The 18,655-nt window shown below is 46.5% G+C and overlaps 1 protein-coding gene across 1 annotated transcript in view; it reads right to left on the minus strand.

The window, feature by feature from the left end:
• Positions 1 to 18,655, minus strand: part of TRPC1 (transient receptor potential cation channel subfamily C member 1) — a 441,909-nt gene that overhangs the window by 13,263 nt on the left and 409,991 nt on the right. The window contains exon 12 of the mRNA XM_085633605.1: positions 2,865 to 3,059. Within this exon, the coding sequence (XP_085489731.1) occupies positions 2,865 to 3,059 (195 nt within the window). The remainder of the gene's footprint in view (positions 1 to 2,864; positions 3,060 to 18,655) is intronic.

Genomic DNA, 18,655 nt, shown 5'->3' on the forward strand with positions numbered 1-18,655 from the left:
CCGGATGCACAACGTCCTGCATGGGCCTGCCGCCATGGGCCGCTGACTTGCGGTGCACTGGGGCAGGGTCACGGGTGCAGGAGCAGGTCCACGGGATGACAAGAGGCCTTGTCCGGGAGTGTCTCTAGGGACAGTGGAAGGTGTACCCCCAGGGCAGTATGCAGAGAGCAGGCCCACACTGATACAGTCACTATTGTGGAGATGAATGGAACAGACACGTGTCGGACACCAAGTCCGGTCCAGCCAGAAGAAGATGCAGAAAACCACCAGGCCATGGGCTCTGACCCCACCAGGGTCCAAACAGATGATGCCCATGATTCATTGCGCACAGAGTTAGCGGCACTAGTGCAGTTAGGGGATGCCTCCTGCGATGAGGCGTGTCCAATGGTGTGGATTCCTCCACATCTTACCCAAAACACAGTTCCACATGTGTGACCTAATGGACCGCAGTGTAGGCCTGAGGTAGCGTTCGGCACGGGCCATTCACCGAGTGACGCCGGCATAGGTTGGATGGCCCCACTGGCCTGCATAGTTCAGGTTCAGTGGCACCACATGACGCGGACTTGCGATGAACAGGGTTGATGGCACCAGGTCATCAGTTGTTGATAGTGTTCGGTCACCTCCATGACTGTGACCCGGGTTTCGTCCGGACTGAGCCGCATCTTCCTCCTCTCCGCGCGACCAGTGGTGTGGACACTGCCATTCGTGATTCACGACTAGGTGCTGGGTGTGGGACCTACTGGTCCGCAGGGTAGTCTTGGTCCCTCATCCACGTGTGGCCGGCTGGCGTTGAACAGGGTTAGTGGCATCACGTGTGGCTGGCTGGCATTGGACACGGTTAGTGGCACCACGTGTGGCCGGCTGGCATTGAACAAGGTTAGTGGCACCACGTGTCGCAAGATGCCCATATGGAACTATGCCTCACTGATCGGGGAGGTCTGGTGCTGTGGCCGCTGCCCAGGCTTTGGGGCCACTGCCATTCAGGACTCAGGATACAGTTTCACATATGGAACCTACTGGGCCGAAGAGGACGCCGGTGTAGTATGTGATTGTAGAAGGAGTAATGTGAGCCAGCGTCGGGGGGGCCAGCGATGGTCTGCGGAGGCTGCAGAAGTCACAGAACTGGTGCTTGGAGCTTGCACTGGCACGTGGTGGACCCTCCTTGACACACGCCGGTGTCGGCAGGTGATCAGTGTGGCCTGGCTGCGCAGGGGCGGGCCTGGCGGTTTCGGGGTCCAGTGGGCCGGGGTATGGCAGGCGCACAGGATCGCAGGCAACTCCGCTCACGAGGACGGCGTCGGCCTCGTGCCGTGGTGAGAGGCACCGCCCTGGCAGAGACGTTGGGCTTTGAGGAAGTGAACCACGCCGAGGGCTACATGCTTTTTATTCACACCCCTACGCTGGCGTGGCGAACGCCGGGCAATCCCACTCCGCTCACCCTTACGGGGGGGGGGGACGTAACAGGCAACATTTGCGCAAACTCCCCCACTGGCCGGGGGGGACATGGTTGCATCCACTGTCCACCACACTCCATACACCAGTGGTATGTGTCACCATGGATATGGGTGTGTTCTGCATACTGCGGTCTGTCCAGCACATCTCTGCCACTCTTGGCATTGTGTGCTTTCCCAGTCATGGTTCTCCTGCCTCCTTCACACATGCCTGGTTGCAACCTCTCCCCACATTCGGCTAGTGTGTGGCTGAGGTGCCATGCCGTTGATGGCTCATGTGCAGGGCTTGCCCAGGTTACCATTGTGAGTTGTTCTGTCGTGTCTGGTGGGTGGGCATGTTGTTTTGTATGTTGGTTTAGATTTTGTGACGTGTGCATTGCCAGAGTTGTGAGTTGCATGGTTGTGGAGCAAGCAGACCCATAAACCTCAGAGTGACTATTACTGCATAAAATCATGCCAAATATTTAGACAACATGAACTAATTACACAGTTGTACTTCTGAGGCTGAGAATAACGACATGCATGAATATCGTGGACAGACTATCAAGGAACAAAATATCAAAAGAAAAGTGCACATGGGGAAGTATAGATTTACGATTCCTAACTCTACATCGATGTATATCTATAAAACCAAGGTGCCTATAGGTGGAGTTAAGTAAAGAAAATATTGCTTACCTTTCAATATTTTAGATTCAATATTTTGTCCTTGATATTTGCGTGCCTCGGTATTCCAGAATCAATATTCAGGGTGCATACCTAATTACACATACATCATTGTTTCTTCACTATCAAACAACAGAGTGGGCCTTCAGCTGAGAAGCTGAAACTTACATAATACAAGGGAGAAAACCATTCCTCCAGGACCAACCAACATGGCTGATCAGCTCTTATTAACATACACAGAGACATAAAAACAAACATAATCAGTCCCTTTGTTCTTAGATCACCTCCAGCATGGCATTGTAGAAATCTGACAACTATCCCTTCCAAAGGCCTATCCGAATGTCAAACAATGTGCTTTACATATGGCAGTAAAAATTGATATTAGTGAAATGATCAAAAGTGTCAATTTTCCTCAAGGAGTCCCTGTAACCATCAGGCTATCTTTCACTGAAGGAAAACAAGCCATGCAAATGTTATTTCTTGGTTAATGGTTGCTATAGATTTCCAACTTCCCCTAACTCATTAATGTTTGGAAAATAAACCTGGATATCTAAACATGCTTTGTAAGAATTCAAACCACTGCAATTAGACGGCTTGTTTGCCCGTTGTGTATGAACGGATAACCACCCTTGTTTATGTTATAAATATAACCATGGTTCCACACCACAGGAACTTTCCTCTGCTTGGTAGTAAATAACCATACTGTCTCGGTCAGGCCGCGCAATTACAGCTTTGCGGGACTTTCCTCACCTTCAGGCTGTTCTGACGTTTCACCTTGCCAGTGGAGGTATGAGAGCAGATCCATTTACTGATGCTGTTAAAGAGGTAACATATCGTCTTAGGAGAAGGAATGATGTTGAATGGTGGTGGCATGGTGCATTTGTCATCAAAGTAGCTGAGCCATAGCTTTGCACGGGCAAACTTCCACTCTTTGTCTTCATGGTTCTGTAGGAATAAAGATGCATAGGAGCAATGAATAAGTTACGCGTTCAAAATACATCAAACAAGTATATCATGAGTGTCCTATCATTTAAAAGCCTATGGGGCAAATCAACTAAAGTACCAGAAGTACGTGGGAGGAAACTACAGGCCCACTGGAAGACATCGACTCGGAAGCTGCACTGATGCACCCAAGGGAGGTAGCGATTAAGCTCAGGCTACGACTGATACAATTCAAGGTCCTGCATAGGGTCTACTACGATAGAGTGTGACTCCATAGAATGGGCAGGGCAGAGAAACCTGATTGTCTATGCTGCAAAACAGACCATGGCACCTTCGTGCATACCCTATGGGGGTGCCCACTAATAAACAGATATTGGTCATGAATAATACAGGAACTAAATAACATACTAGAAACCTAAATATATCCTCTTGGGCATACCCATTGACATTGATGTCCCCAGATGTAAACTCCTATTGAGTAATTTAGGCCTCATAGTGGCAAAGCGTGACATTGCTAAGTACTGGGGAAGGGCAGACTTACCTACCATTGCAGAATGGCAGGCCAGTATGGACATTTACATGGGGGCTGAAAAAACGACATACACGGCCAGTGGGTGTCCCAAGAAGTTACGGAAGATTTGGCAGCCGTGCCTGAGATATTACGGCCTAGAAATGATGGAGGCTGGGACACACATGACACAACCCACCATGCAAGACTCACAATACCTAGGCAACATAGAACAGGCCCTAAGAATGCATAAATTGCTTGGACCACTCCCGGGAACGAGAGGGAGAGGAGTAGGCAGAGTTACCATATGAATGTACCTTCGGTTGTATTGGTGGCAATAATGAATGAATACGATGTTGAACCTGTCATGTATGAGATGTACCTGCTGATGTTTTGGTTGTTTGCTAAACCTAAAAAAAAAATGAAATAAAAACAGTTTCCCCCATCAAAATCTACTAAAGTGTCACCCAACACAGAGCAGCAGCCAAAAATACTGTGCTGCGTTGCATGACAGGGGGGGAGCAGGAGAGCGCCATATCTACAGAGATATGGCACTCTCCTCTCCCTAGCGCCGGTGCAGAACTTTGCTGCCGAGCGCCACGCACACATTTTTGCGCCATAGGGCAAGGGTCTGTGTTTGAGTCTAGAATAGGTTTTGATTGGAAGGGTTTCCTCTCAGTACAAAATACAATGCTAGGACATCTTTTAAATCTTTTCCTATTTTGTATGTGTGCTTCACAGTGCAGCACACATGCTAAGTTGGAAAAGAGAGGATAAATGAAAACATTTCTCCTTTTAACAACTGCTTTCAAATGGCGTTATTTTTTTTGCGTAAAACCTGTCTCACATTTTTGGTAGATAGGATTTTGCATCATAAAGCATTGGTGGTTGCATGGGAAGGCCCCCTTGATGCTAAGTAACGCACAGCACATTCACACTGCTTTACTTTACTTTTAGGGCGTTTCCAGCACAAAACAAATTTTATGTTGGAAGGTAAACAATAAAAAAAAATTGTGGTTGTTTGCTTCACCTTTGTGACGCAAACACAGCACAAAAAGTTAGTAAGTCTGCCCCTATGTATATTTAAGTCAATTACTGTTTTGGGCTGACTGCAGCAGACATCTTGGATCGGGCTTTACAGTTATCGACCCACATTTGCCTCTTTTTTTAGAAGAGATAACTCCTATGTTTTTTTCCAGCTGAACTAATTACTGACATGATAAAAGCATTCAATGTTTTCATACAAGCAGGTATACTTTTATTCTTGTTAGATGCTTATCATATAATAAAAAAAAAAGATTAAGAAAATTAAGAAAAAGTCTACTGAGCCCATTCTACTGAGGCCAGTAGTTGAGGAGGTAATACCTCACCTGATAATACGATGCCACAAGTGGGCCAAGTAACAGGTGCAGTATTATCACATCATTCCTATATAAGCCCCTTACGGGAGGGAATATGTTGTAATTCTGCGTCTTCATCTTCCACAATACGCCAAACGTCAAAACTCACAACTTGCAGTAATTTCCGTGCACACATTTCATTTGGTTTTACCTCGTAATAATCGTGCAACTAAAGACTCCCGGAATGCAGGAATTCCAATATATCTAGTAAGTGCAATTTGGAATTCCCAACGTCCATGAACTGAGGGCATACGTGGTTGTATCTTTCCCCTTTATGAAGATCATGATGTGCATGTGGCAGAACATGATAGGAACGTATTGTTATCAATGGTAGAAATCGAAAAAGGCCTCCACAACATGTTGCAGCAGTGGTCTCTTAGAAGCCCATCAAGCCCCACTGTCTCCGAAGTCATGAGCAGGTGATTTTTAGGAAACAAACATGTCAATGTGACTTCATGCACCTCTTCTGCGATGTTAGGAGTGGTTTAGATGGTTCTACTTGATGGAAACAGAATTCGGGCATCCACAAATAATTGAGTTCTTGCTTATTTTGATGGGTTTGGATACGCTTCAAGAGTGTGAGGCAGGCTTTTCTCTACATTTTGAAGAGATGTCTCAAGAGGCGTAGGGGGTCTTTGAGCGGTTTGAGGATGCAGGGCGTTTGCTGCAAATGTCAAATGCCTTTACCATTAACCTTCAGTGTTCCAGCCAAGCCATTAGGAGTTAGGTAGGTGACCTGCTGGCGTTTCCGAAAGCACAGACTCAACTGAATCTGCTGTCAAAAAGCCGTGTTCAGCCAGACGAATGCACTGACCTTACAGAGATCCCGTCCAGGCAGGGCCGTTTCTAGGTGTTTTGCCGCCCTAGGCAAGAATTGAAAAATGCCGCCCCCTCCCTTTTACTACCATCACTCTCTCCCCCTGTCATCCAGGCTAGAGAGGCAAACGCCTCTACTGCCGAACCCTTCTATGTTACTCTCATTTACTGACAGGAAACACGATCACAACAGTCAGTCCTGCAAACGACCTCAACGAAAGGCCCAGGCCAGCCCGTTACGGTAGCCATACACTCACAGAACTATGTACACGGATGCCCAATAGAGCGTTCTGTTTAAATACCACCGAGTCGGCAAGTGCACCTCCTTTTCAAAACCAGAAACAAAAAAAATAGTAACTAGCACCATCTTCCAAACCCAGACCTAGTGGTTTTGGCAAGCCTTGTTTATTTTCACTGAGGCACCTGAAATAGTTATCATCTAACAATGTATGCATTTAATAGAGGCAGATCACAACAATTAAAAGATTTCCACGTCAGGGAGATTATAGTTCATGATGCTCAAATCTGCGCTAATCGGAGACTATGACAAGACGTTAATAAAGTTTGGTGTACAACACAGAATGAACTGCTTCTTGGCGCTGTGAATAGAAGTTATTGACAAGCTCGTGCATGGTACCACTATGAGAGTAATCCTGACCAGAATTTGAGCCGGTGCAAGGCAGAATGCACACCTCACCAAAGTTGAGAAGTGGTTCCATGTTGTGGAACACCTTCAACCCATCCTGGGTTTGCGGCCACCTGTGCATTGCAATCTGGAATTTTTAGTCTTACTTTTAACAGGTTAAGCAGTGCCTCAAAAATTCCAGCGTGGACAGTGACATTTGTCTAAACAGTCACTACCGGATGATGATATCGGGCATGACACTAGGCTAGTGGAGTTTTATATAGCACGATCTTTACCCGAAAGTATCGGATATCAGAGCGCTTTACACGAGCACAAGTTGTGTTACATCATGAGGACACATTCATTTTTGTTAGGCACGAACAGCCTTTTATTATGACAACAGGCGCAATGTTCACGGAGCTGCCAATATTTCAGCCCAGAATTCCGAAAGAGAACCATAACCATTTTTAATAGTTCAAGGCATGTTGAACATGAAGCCAACTTAAGTGCAAATCTATAATCATTCAGTTGTTAAGCCATTAAATAGTTACCAGTAATAAACTGCGTAAAGGTTATATGTGATACCTACATGATAAGAGGCAATCGCCACGCAGTTACTCTGCTCAACCTTCCAGCAATGTCTTCAGAAAGGTACCGAGCGGTTAAATAAAAATATGAATACGGGTTCAAAAATAGCGCCGGCGCAGACCTAGCACCGTGATAACTTCCACACGTGAGTAGCCAAGCATGTGGAGGTGCTCGCCTTCTCCTCCGGGATGGAACTCTGCGCAGAGCTGATGAAAAGTTCCCCCATAACTTTTTAAACCAAGTTGATCAACTCCATTTTATTGCCGCTCCTTGGGGAAACAAAATCGAAAGTTCTCGCTACGGGCAGTCCCGGGCGCCACAAAGCCCAACCCAGCACTCCGTGAAAGGAGCCAAGGAAATGCAAAATATTAGAGTCTAACTGAAAGCAGGAACTGCCGCCCAGCAGAGAAAGAAGAGAGCGAAGTTTGGTTGGCAGAGTCCGTCCACCACTTTTTTAATTTTTCTTTTCTCAGCAACAAAGGAGCCGGTTAAAGTGACAGTACTGCAAAGAGCACACAATGCCCAAAATGGCCCGAGTACGGCCGGCGGCTTGGCATCATTCCTAGACCCCGGGGCTGTGTTCATTGTTGTGCCCAGGGCGCTGGGGTCGCGGTGTAGGGGCGGACTAGGGGCTGAACAAAGAGAGGTATGGGGTGGAAAGACAAAGCAGGTTTTAATTAAACTCTGCAGTGAATTGTTGCAGGACGAGCAGGCTCAACTTGAAATTAGATAAATATATATTTTCTCAAGAAGGAATAATTCAAAATAACTGAGAGTTAGAGCAAAGCGGAAGAATATGGAAATGCTAATTGTTTTGTATGAAGTGTGATAGTGAGCGTATCGGGCTTTACTGCAGGGAAGACACAGCACATAAAAATGCATTTGGGGCACACCCATCCACCTGAGAATGAGTCTGTTTTCCCATATATTGCTAGGTCTATAGGAACACTACATGCTGAGCGTCGGAAATAAAACGTACGTTAGTTACAGAGCTGTCAGAAAAGAAAACCTTTCTATTTAAAAAGTGTTGTTTCCCAAGCAGGGCCGTTTCTACCATTAGGCAAGACTAGGCTGCTGCCTTGCTTTACTTCCGTAGGTTCAAATTAAACAAAAATCCCCCTTTTGCCGCCCTAGGCAGCCTCCTAGTTTTGCTTTATGGTAGAAACGGCCCTGCGTCCAGGCAGGCAGGGATCAATAGATATGGGAAGTGGTTCTCCACCAGGGGAGGGGAAGCCAGGGTCTCTTCTAATCTGATGAGTTAGAGACCCTCCCACCAGGGTGTAAGTGACCCTACTAGCATTCAGTGCATCATTGTCTTTCATTTTCCTTTTTAAATAGAGACAAATCACTTTTATTGTTTATATTTGCATTATCTTCTATAGGTTGATTTGTTTTTCTGTCTTTATTTTTGTTGATTATCTTTCTTTTGTGCTTTTTTTGTACTGTAAATTTTTTGGTGTTATTTTTAGTGTTAATTTGTTTTGCCTTTTGTATTTTGAAATGGACGGGCTGCAGGAGGAGCAGTAAAGGAGGAGCTGGTGGATACAGTGGTCACCACAAGATAGAACAAATAGAGTGCCCATGGTCTGCATGAAGATATTGTTGATGTTGAGATGACCACCTTTGAATTGGAAGAGGGGGATCAATTAACAAGTACGATAAGGTAAACTGAAAATATACCTGAAAAGAAGAGTGAAAATGGGGCCATGCAGTGGAGGATGAAACGGTGGTGCCTGACACAGTGAAGTAGGATGGCCTGGGTCTAACCACTAGCAAGCATAGCCCCTGGACAGGGCAGAAGGCATCAAGCTTAATGTATGTGGCAAGGCAGGTCCAGAAGACTCACACTATGACACTGAAAGAGTTCAACGGGCAGACAAGAGAAGCAAGCTGTCTGCCCCCCTGATCAATGGGTTCTACAGGCCCTCTTACCCACCAGCCGGGCTCGCACCAGGAAAGAAGTGATATTTTCAGCTCTCCGCCCCAAAACCTCAAGGGCACAATAGAAAACAATGAGAAGTTGCTGGTCCTTCACATGAGTAACTGTAGAAAACAAGGCAACGTGGCTAGTCCTGCACATGAATCTCTACAACAAAGTTGTCACATCTCTGTTCACCATCACACTCCTGGGGAAATGTCCTGTGCACAGAGTAATAGTGCCATAAAAGGAAATAACTGTGCCAGATACAGTCCCAAAGTCAAAGTTCCAGAAAGCAAAGAAAGTGACAACATGGCTGTCATCTTAGGGCAATCTGCCAAGTGTGTGACTACATGGCAAACAACCTGATATGGTTGGCCCGCAACCAGCATTTGTTTGTTGTGCTATCACCAACACATTCCATCATTTTGGGGCCATGGAGCTATTTCCTGGTGTCACATGTGTGTTCAGCGGTAGAGGCTGAATCACTGGAAAGGTTAGGGTTCCAGTGAGGAGGGTCAAGCTTTCTGTTACTCATTCAGTGGCATGAGGAGCATCAAGCACCTCCACTCTCCACTTCTAACATTATTTATGTAATTGTTCATTGTGGGTGAGCAGCTACAAGGTTTTGGTTTGGGCAACTCTCCAATTTCGAGGGCAACTGCTTGCTCCTAGAAAATGTTGAAATATGTCAATCCCCCACTATGGGAGCTACTAATAAATGAGGTGAGGGAGGGTGTTTGCATGTGTGTGTCTGGGCATGCTTGTGCATTTGTATGAGAGACGCACAGAGAGCAAGAGAGACAGAAAGAGAGTGAGAGAGATTCTCCCCAGTGTTAAAAACTATTTGGAAGTGTTAATGATCATCAAAATTGCTCATCATCATTGAGGGCTCATGACCAGACGTATGTGCATCTGCGAAACCACCATGTCCACCACTACTGTTTGGTTTAACCTGTCTCCTACTAGAAAACAGGTCAACTTGGAGTCAGAAATGTGCAAACTCAGATGGTATTTTTGCCATCTTTTCGATACATCAGATGTTCTGCATAGGCCAAGGAAAGCTTTTTCTCCAGCGTTTGCAAGCAATCGAATACGCAGCCCTTACAAACCACTTGGACTGCACGCTAGTACGGAGAGTGGGCATTCAATGACCACATGCAAAATGGAAACGAAGGACTGCAGTGAATCATTGTCCTTGACGTAATGAGGAGTCGAGGGCGCCAGAGGGATGACTGCTTCACAGTCGTGAAAACTGCATACTTTTTCTTGAAGTGGATATTGCTGGAATAAATAGGGAACTGACAAATGACCTCCCGTTGGATGACTGTGATGTTCAGATGTTACCATCCTTCCTGCCTCTGGTCTCAGAAGTTGATTCTTACCCATCCTACTTACAGTTTATATGTCCCCTTCATTGAAAAGGACTGAAGTAGAGGCGTTCAGTTTAGTGTAGTGGTCAAGGAAAGATCCCCAATGTTTCTAATGATTAAATGGGATTTTGTGTGAAGGTCATCACACATGATTGTTTGACCAGTCATGTACTGCCTGGATCCACCAAGTTATTGTGTTCCTCTTACATTCAGAATAGGTTCCTATTGAAAAATTAAAGTGACGACAGTACCCTGCTAAGTGGAACAGCGATCTGGCTCAAACATTTTGCGGCCTCCTCAAATGGCTGTAGCATAACACAAACATGCGCATTAACTGAAGACAAATTGTGGTGGAGAAAGTTCTTAAAATGTCCAGCTGTTCCAGAACTGTATGATTCAAACAGTTGACACAGCATAAGCTAGGCATAACTTCAGTAGATCAGCAATGACATTTTCAACTTATGCTGTGGCAGTCAGTAGTTCACCCATTACCTTGCAAAGCATTTCTGCCCCTGTATGATGACAAAACGTGGTGAGATCTTCAGTGCCACAGCAGTTCCACTTTCGCCAATAGGTCAGCTTCCCAGTGGAACTTACCATCAAACGGACAAAGTGGGTAGTTGGTGAGTTGTTGGCGAGCAGCATACACCTGGATAAAGTTTGTGCCTTGAATGGAGTTCCACATGTCCATGGTGAAGTGTACCTTCCTACCTTCTAACCCTAACTTTTGGGCCACTTTAACTAATTCCTCATACAACTGTTGTATGGAATTGGGAGCAAAACAGTTTTCAATGGGGATATTCCAGTAGAAATTAGTAATTGCCTTCAGTTTAGTAAAAACCTTTCTTTTTTTAGATGTTTGCAACGGGGCATTGCAGATTACCACTAACCTTACCTGCTGTTTGGAATTAGGCTGCATATTTGGTCGGGTCTTCACGAATGTTTGCAACAACGCCCTAATGCCTGGCTATTTCTATGATGTGACAAGGGTGGGTGGCTCCTAATTATCCTGATGTTACCTAGTCCTGGGATGCAGATTGTACCTCTAACCATAAGGGAATCCCTTGCACCAAGTCAGCTACAATCTGGTCTTCTGTAACATGCTGAAGCTTCACACTAAAATAAGCAAACATATGAGATGCTGCCCAGAGTACTGGCATGGGCTGGCACCAGTACAAAACTGAATGATCATCGATTTGAGCTTGTTGTGACAATTCTAATGGATGGTACAGCTTCCTGTGACCCAGTAAAGATGAAGTACCTGATGAGCCCAGGCCTCCAATAAAACACAAACGTATGTGTACTGCTCGATCTTTCCGGTCTTATTGTGTTGAAGGGTGATTTAGGTGACTTCAGTCTCTTTCCATTCAAGTCTAAGGGTTAGAGTAGTGTATAGAGCCTATTTATTAGGCACTTCGACATGATCCTGTGTTCTTCCCCATAGATCAGGGTTTGCATATATATATCCTAGGGGATAGATTCGTTAGCATTAGGGGTAATCTGTTCTGTAGTGAGGGTATTTCATGGAGCCGTGCTGAATTCAGGCCTGGTAGGCCTTAAACGGGAGAGACTCCATCTTTCCTCCTGCTCTGGCAGCTCGGGATGTTTCTAGGTCATAGGCAGTGTTTTAGTTAGGAGGTGTTATTCGCTTGGAGAGAACCGGTTCAGGCCGGCCCTTATCGAAGGATTGTATTTTTCTTCATGCCGAAGACACTACATCAGGCCGGCCGGCTGGGAACGTGTCCTTGGCACGGGGAGGTACAAGAATTTGGTGGGCGGCAGGTTACGGGCTGGAATTTTCCATGAGGAAATGCACGTCTATATTAGTAAAAGTTTGAGGCAGATACTGGCACTTGCTTCTTGTCCATGGGCGGCACCTGGCCGTTAGTAGTAAAGCTGCTACTTATTCCAGGGAAGACAGATGACAAACTTGGAGGTGGAGAAAAACCGAGAGATAGATATTCCAAAGAGAAGAGAGTAGCCGATGAGGAAGAGGTCCCAGTGACTCGGAGAGGGAGACGGGAGTAAACCCGTGATTGCGGAGGTGTGACTTCCAGGCGAAGCCGAGGCGCAGACGAGAAGGGAACCTAGATGACCATTGAGTGCAGGCTACATACGACCAAGGTGATGTCAACCCCTTACTATTAGAGTGTACAACTTAATCTTTCACTTTTCTTTGCAGGTTATGTATTATGTTCCGTGAGTGTGCATGTAATAACTAAATAAAGTATTCAGTTTGTAGTAAAGCAATATGCGCTACGTGTTCTTGTGTAAGAGGGTAACCTATTCTTCTAGTCAGCTGTGACTTAACATGAACAGATGTTAATCCTGATCAGGTAGGTGGTAACTGAATAAGGGAGAACGGAGCCCTTCGAACTGGGGAACAAGTTGTGCTCAACTAGCTGTCTTTGTGTGATCTGATATATAGTAACACTGATGTCGTGGTAATTATAGGATGAACTCGTGCTAAGGCTGCCGTCTGGGCAGGAAGTCCTGGGTCCATTTGGGACCGCGAGGCTGTGACTGCCGTCTGGGCAGGAAGTCTGTGGCTGCCGTCTGGGCAGGAAGTCCTGGGTCCGTTTGGGACCGCGAGGCTGTGACTTGTCTCAGGCTGCCGTCTGGGCAGGAAGTCCTGGGTCCGTTTGGGACCGCGAGGCTGTGGCTGCCGTCTGGGCAGGAAGTCCTGGGTCCATTTGGGACCGCGAGGCTGTGACTGCCGTCTGGGCAGGAAGTCTGTGGCTGCCGTCTGGGCAGGAAGTCCTGGGTCCGTTTGGGACCGCGAGGCTGTGACTTGTCTCAGGCTGCCGTCTGGGCAGGAAGTCCTGGGTCCGTTTGGGACCGCGAGGCTGTGGCTGCCGTCTGGGCAGGAAGTCCTGGGTCCGTTTGGGACCGCGAGGCTGTGGCTGCCGTCTGGGCAGGAAGTCCTGGGTCCATTTGGGACCGCGAGGCTGTGGCTGCCGTCTGGGCAGGAAGTCCTGGGTCCATTTGGGACCGCGAGGCTGTGGCTGCCGTCTGGGCAGGAAGTCCTGGGTCCGTTTGGGACCGCGAGGCTGTGGCTGCCGTCTGGGCAGGAAGTCCTGGGTCCATTTGGGACCGCGAGGCTGTGGCTGCCGTCTGGGCAGGAAGTCCTGGGTCCATTTGGGACCGCGAGGCTGTGACTGCCGTCTGGGCAGGAAGTCTGTGGCTGCCGTCTGGGCAGGAAGTCCTGGGTCCATTTGGGACCGCGAGGCTGTGACTTGTAGGTCTTGGTATATATAGTAGGAATTCCCTGTCCTTAGGTGGTACATATATGTGGTTATTTAGGTGTAAATAGGCCCTAGGGAGGGGGTAACGTTCTGGTTTGGGTTAGAGAGGCTCTGCTGAGCGGGTTCCGAAAACCCAAGCAGAACATTTGGCGTCACGAACCGTTTACGAAACCTGTGTGCGTTGTGGTTGTCTTGTGTTTGCTTTCGGCGCGTGCGTGGTTTTGTTTGCATTTTATTTTTGTATATTTGTGTGTATAGTTTTTATTTTTCTTCCTTCTTTTCTTTCTCTTCTTTTCTTCTTTTTCCTTTTTCACGATGTTTTCTAGAAGGTCTAAATCTACTTTTAAGTTGCCCGTTGATATTCCCGGATGGGATTCAACGCCTTATGAAGCCTTGGCCCGTGAGTGGGCTGATTCCACTGGTTTGAGTGAGAATTGGAATTCTTCTTTGGAGCTGGCAGAGCCGGCTGATGTGATTGCTTGTTTGCAGAAGGCACCCGTATCGAAGGGTGAGGAGATTCCCATTTTGGGGCGCAGAGGTTGGATTCTTTTGTCTGCATACAGGATTCTGCATGAGAGATTGTTGAAGTTACAGATATCTCTTAAAGATGTGGAAGCGCACTTTGTTGAGACTCAGAATTCTCATACTTTGTTGCGGTGTCAAAATAAGTTGCTTGCTGATAAACTTGAGACTTACCAAACTATTGCCGAACGGGCGGCTGTGCGAATTGCTCGTTATAAATACAAGAACAGGCGCGGTCGGGTTTCGACGCGAAAGGTGCGTCTGGTCGTGGCGACAGCCGGGCTGGATTGGAATCCTGATGAATGGGATGGTAATATCTGGAACTCGACTGATTCTTGTTCCTCGGGTGAGGAGTCTGCCAAGCGCGAGTCTTCTCGCTCCCGCCATGATTGTAAGTCTGCTTCTCGCACCTTTGATGGTGCACCCCGTGATTACGCTCGTTCTTCGAGTGGGATCAATGCTTCTTACACTGATTGTCCCTCTACGAGTACTGATCGGGCTCCTTGTGATGCTCGTCCCGCGGTTTCTGCGCATCCAGTTTTCCGTCGGAAGTTGCAGCAGTCTCCCAATGCTCCGCAGGGTATTTCTTTGGACTGTTTAGAAGACTTTACTCAGCAGGAAATTAGTGATATTTTGCAGCGATTTCGGCAGCGAGCTGGTGAGTCCTTGCTCACATGGATGGTGCGTCTTTATGAACTGGGCGCTGCTGGTATTATGTTGGATACTGGCGATTGTTTAAAGTTCTGTTCCTTGAGTTTGGATTCTACTGTGCAGGATCATTTTCGTAACTATAATGGTGTTGGTCAGATTTCTTTACTCCAATTGGCGACTGAGGGTTGTAATCTAAAATATCCTACTGAATCTGACTGGCCTGTGAATGACAAGCCGTGGTATACTTTGCGTGATGCTGCTCAACGTCTCAAAGAGGAGGTGATGAAAACGGCAATTTTTCTGGGTACTGCTGACAGGTTGCTTGATGGTTCATTGACATCTTCTGTGCGGAACCGTATCATTCGATCTTCCCCTGTTGCTTATAAGCAGGTCATGATGACTTTATTGATTAATCAGACTGGTAACGTATTATCTACGGTTTTGGAATCGGTGCGCCAACTCGGTGAGTTGGGTGAGTGGTTTAAACCTGAACGGCAGTCCCGGCCTGACACTCGTACTCCTGGTGAAAATAAACTTACTAGACGTGATATTTTTTCTGGTCTTCTGGCTGATGGTGTGCGGAGGGAGGATATTGATGGTGAGACTACCGCTCGTTTGTGGGAGTTGTTTCGCAAACGTGGCTTGGATCGAAAGGAGGGTGCCCGGCGTGTTCGGACCACTGAGTGTGATCGTGGTGGTTCTGACGGTAGCGGTGATGACGACCGCCGTGGGCGCTCTGTTCGTCGTGATGATCGACGTTCTGCACGTGATGTGTCCCCCCGTCGAGAGAGAGACAGGGAGAGAGAGGGGGAAAGAGAAAGGGGGAGAACTGACTATGTTTACAGCAGACGTAGAGATGATAGGGATCAATCCCCTGAGTTGAGGAGGAGAGAGGATCGTCACAGTTTGGTCGATCGTAACCCGCAGTACAATGCAGAAGATACGAATCCGTTCCGTACTGGGAATGGATATGAACAGGAGGTACCGATACCTAAGAAACGTGAGAGTCTTTATCCTGATCTATCCTGGTACACAGAATGCAGTAAGAATGACTAGGAAATAGGTCAAGCTCCGGTACACAGATGGGCTCACAGAGATAATAGACCCTATGTAGATATTGATATTTATTGGAGACATCGTAATATCCAAAGGGCCCGAGCATTGGTAGATACAGGAGCGGAGGCCACTCTTATTCATGGAAAATCAAAGAAGTTTACAGGTCAGCCTTTTACTATTACCGGATTAGGTGGAAAAGAAACCCCTGCAGTTCAAACTTTGCTTGAAATGAGAATAGGTAGAATTCCTAGAAAAGAGTATTCTGTACTAGTAGTGCCACTTCTAGAATTCATAATTGGGATTGATATTTTGAGAGGAATGACTTTGCATCTAGATGACGGATGTTACCAATTTGGAACAACGCATTATATATCGTCCAGACCTATACGGGTTGGTCGTTTAAGAATGCCCCCCATACAAGTTCCCCATGCGACAAAAGTGGTTTGTCAGAAGCAGTATCGTATTCCAGGTGGTCATGAGGAGATTAGTACCACTATTCAGGAGTTAGTGGATGCAGGAGTCATAACCCCAGTTACTTCTGCTTGGAATAATCCTGTTTGGCCGGTGCGTAAGAGTGATAACTCTTGGCGCATGACCGTTGATTATCGAGAATTGAACAAGCACACACCCTCTTTGACTGTTGCAGTACCGGATGTTATTACACTTATTGAGAGAATCCAAAAGCATCCAGGTACATGGTACGCGTCCATTGATATTGCTAATGCTTTCTTTTCAATTCCGATTGCCCCAGAGTGTCAGGAACAATTCAGTTTTACGTGGAACGGGCGTCAGATGACGTTTAGAAGTCTTCCCCAGGGCTATGTGCATAGTCCTACGATATGTCACCGGCTGGTGGCAGAGCATTTGGCTGAGGTACCGGTTCATCCCCAAATTCAGATATGTCATTATATTGATGATGTTTTGATCCAAGGCGAAACACAAGAGGAAGTTCAGACCCAATTAGACAGAGTCATTGAGTGCCTGCGTGAGAAAGGTTGGGAAATCAACCCAGATAAATTGCAAGGTCCGTCCCAGGCTGTAAAATTTTTGGGTATTAATTGGCATGAAGGGCACCGTGAAGTGATCCCTCAGGTTAAACAGAAGATTCTTGATTTTGCAGTTCCTAGAAATAGGAAAGAAGCCCAGAGCTTCATTGGTCTGTTTGGCTTTTGGCGCCAGCATATTCCTCATTTGAGTCAAATATTGGCCCCCTTGTACCGGGTCACGCGTAAAAAGAATGCATTTGAATGGGATAAACCACAGCAAGATGCGTTTAGTCTGGCAAAAGAGGCAATTCAACATGCTCTGGATTTATGGCCTGTACGTGATGGTGACGTGGATTTGAATGTGTCTGTACAGGGCCTTTATGCAAATTGGAGTTTGTGGCAGAAACAAGGCAGGAGTAAAGTACCGTTAGGTTTTTGGACCAAAAAGTTACCTGATGCTGGTGAGCGTTACACACCCTTTGAGAAACAGTTACTTGCTTGTTATTGGGCTCTGGTGGATACCGAGCAATTGACTTTGGAACATGATATAGTTCTGCGTCCGGAAATTCCTATCATGCAGTGGGTCCTGAGTTCGCCGAAAACTCACCGAATTGGACACGCTCAAGAGGCGAGTGTGATTAAATGGAAATGGTACATACAAGACAGGGCACGTGTGGGCCCGAAAGGAATTGCTTCTTTACATGAGCAGGTGGCGCGAGCGCCATCGACTGAGACTGAGAGTGAATGTTCCGTACCTTTAGCACAGGAGTCTCCTGTCAAGTGGGGTAAGCCTTTTGATGATTTGTCCGCAGCGGAAAGAAACCATGTTTGGTTCACTGATGGTTCAGCGAGGTTTATAGGGATGACACGGCACTGGAAGGCGGTGTCCTATAATCCGATCACACAGAAATTGTTGAGCACAACTGGTGAAGGTAAAAGCAGCCAATTTGCCGAGCTTTACGCTGTTTACCAAGTTTTGAAACAAGAGTTACCTGGTACATGTCATATTTTCACTGATTCTTGGTCTACTGCCAATGGACTGGCTGTTTGGTTGCCAACTTGGCATTCCCATAATTGGAAGTTACATTCCAAAGAATTATGGGGAAAAGAGTTATGGCAAGAAATTTGGGAGATGCTCCCACAGAGTACTGTTACAATCTTCCATGTGGACGCTCACACCCCGATAGATTCTCTTGACAAATTTTTTCATAACATTGCAGATGAGAAGTCTAAAATTGCTGAGGCAGTGGTGGACAGGCAAGATTCTGATATTGCGGGATTGGCGAAATGGGCACACCAGAAGGCAGGACATTTTGGAGAGAAGGCCACTAGCAGGTGGGCTGCTGATCGAGGAATTTATATTCCCTTAGATTTAATCAAAAATGTTATTTTACACTGCCCCGTTTGTCAGCACATCAGACGGCGTAAGGTGCCCCAAATTGTTAAAGGTCATTTACATCGCGGCAAATTGCCCGCTCAAATTTGGCAGATCGATTACATTGGTCCACTTCCCATGAGTAGGAATTGTCAATATGTTTGCACTATTGTTTTTTTTTTTTTTTTTTTTTTTTTGTTAAAACCTTTATTCGTGCATATTAAAAGAACAAATACGGGCCTACAACCTTCAGGCCGGCCACGATACGGTTAAGCACTGATACAAACATTACGGCCCCTGTGCTTCAACGGTCAAGGTTAGCAACGATTTATGAATCATACACTGGAGAGATCCTTGACCCCAGGGAAAGGAGAAGTGAAGGTTAATTTTAAAGTTTTCAAAATAATTTTATCAGGGAAATAGTCAATGAAGAATAAGAACCAAGGAGATTCGAGTCCGCACGATATCTTCACCACACGGGAGAGCAGCAGCATCATTAAAACAGCAATGGAAGTAAAATCTCAGGCAGTGAGGCA

This window comes from Triturus cristatus, chromosome 11, assembly GCF_964204655.1.
Source record: "Triturus cristatus chromosome 11, aTriCri1.1, whole genome shotgun sequence".
In the NCBI taxonomy this organism is placed as follows: Eukaryota; Metazoa; Chordata; class Amphibia; order Caudata; family Salamandridae; genus Triturus; species Triturus cristatus.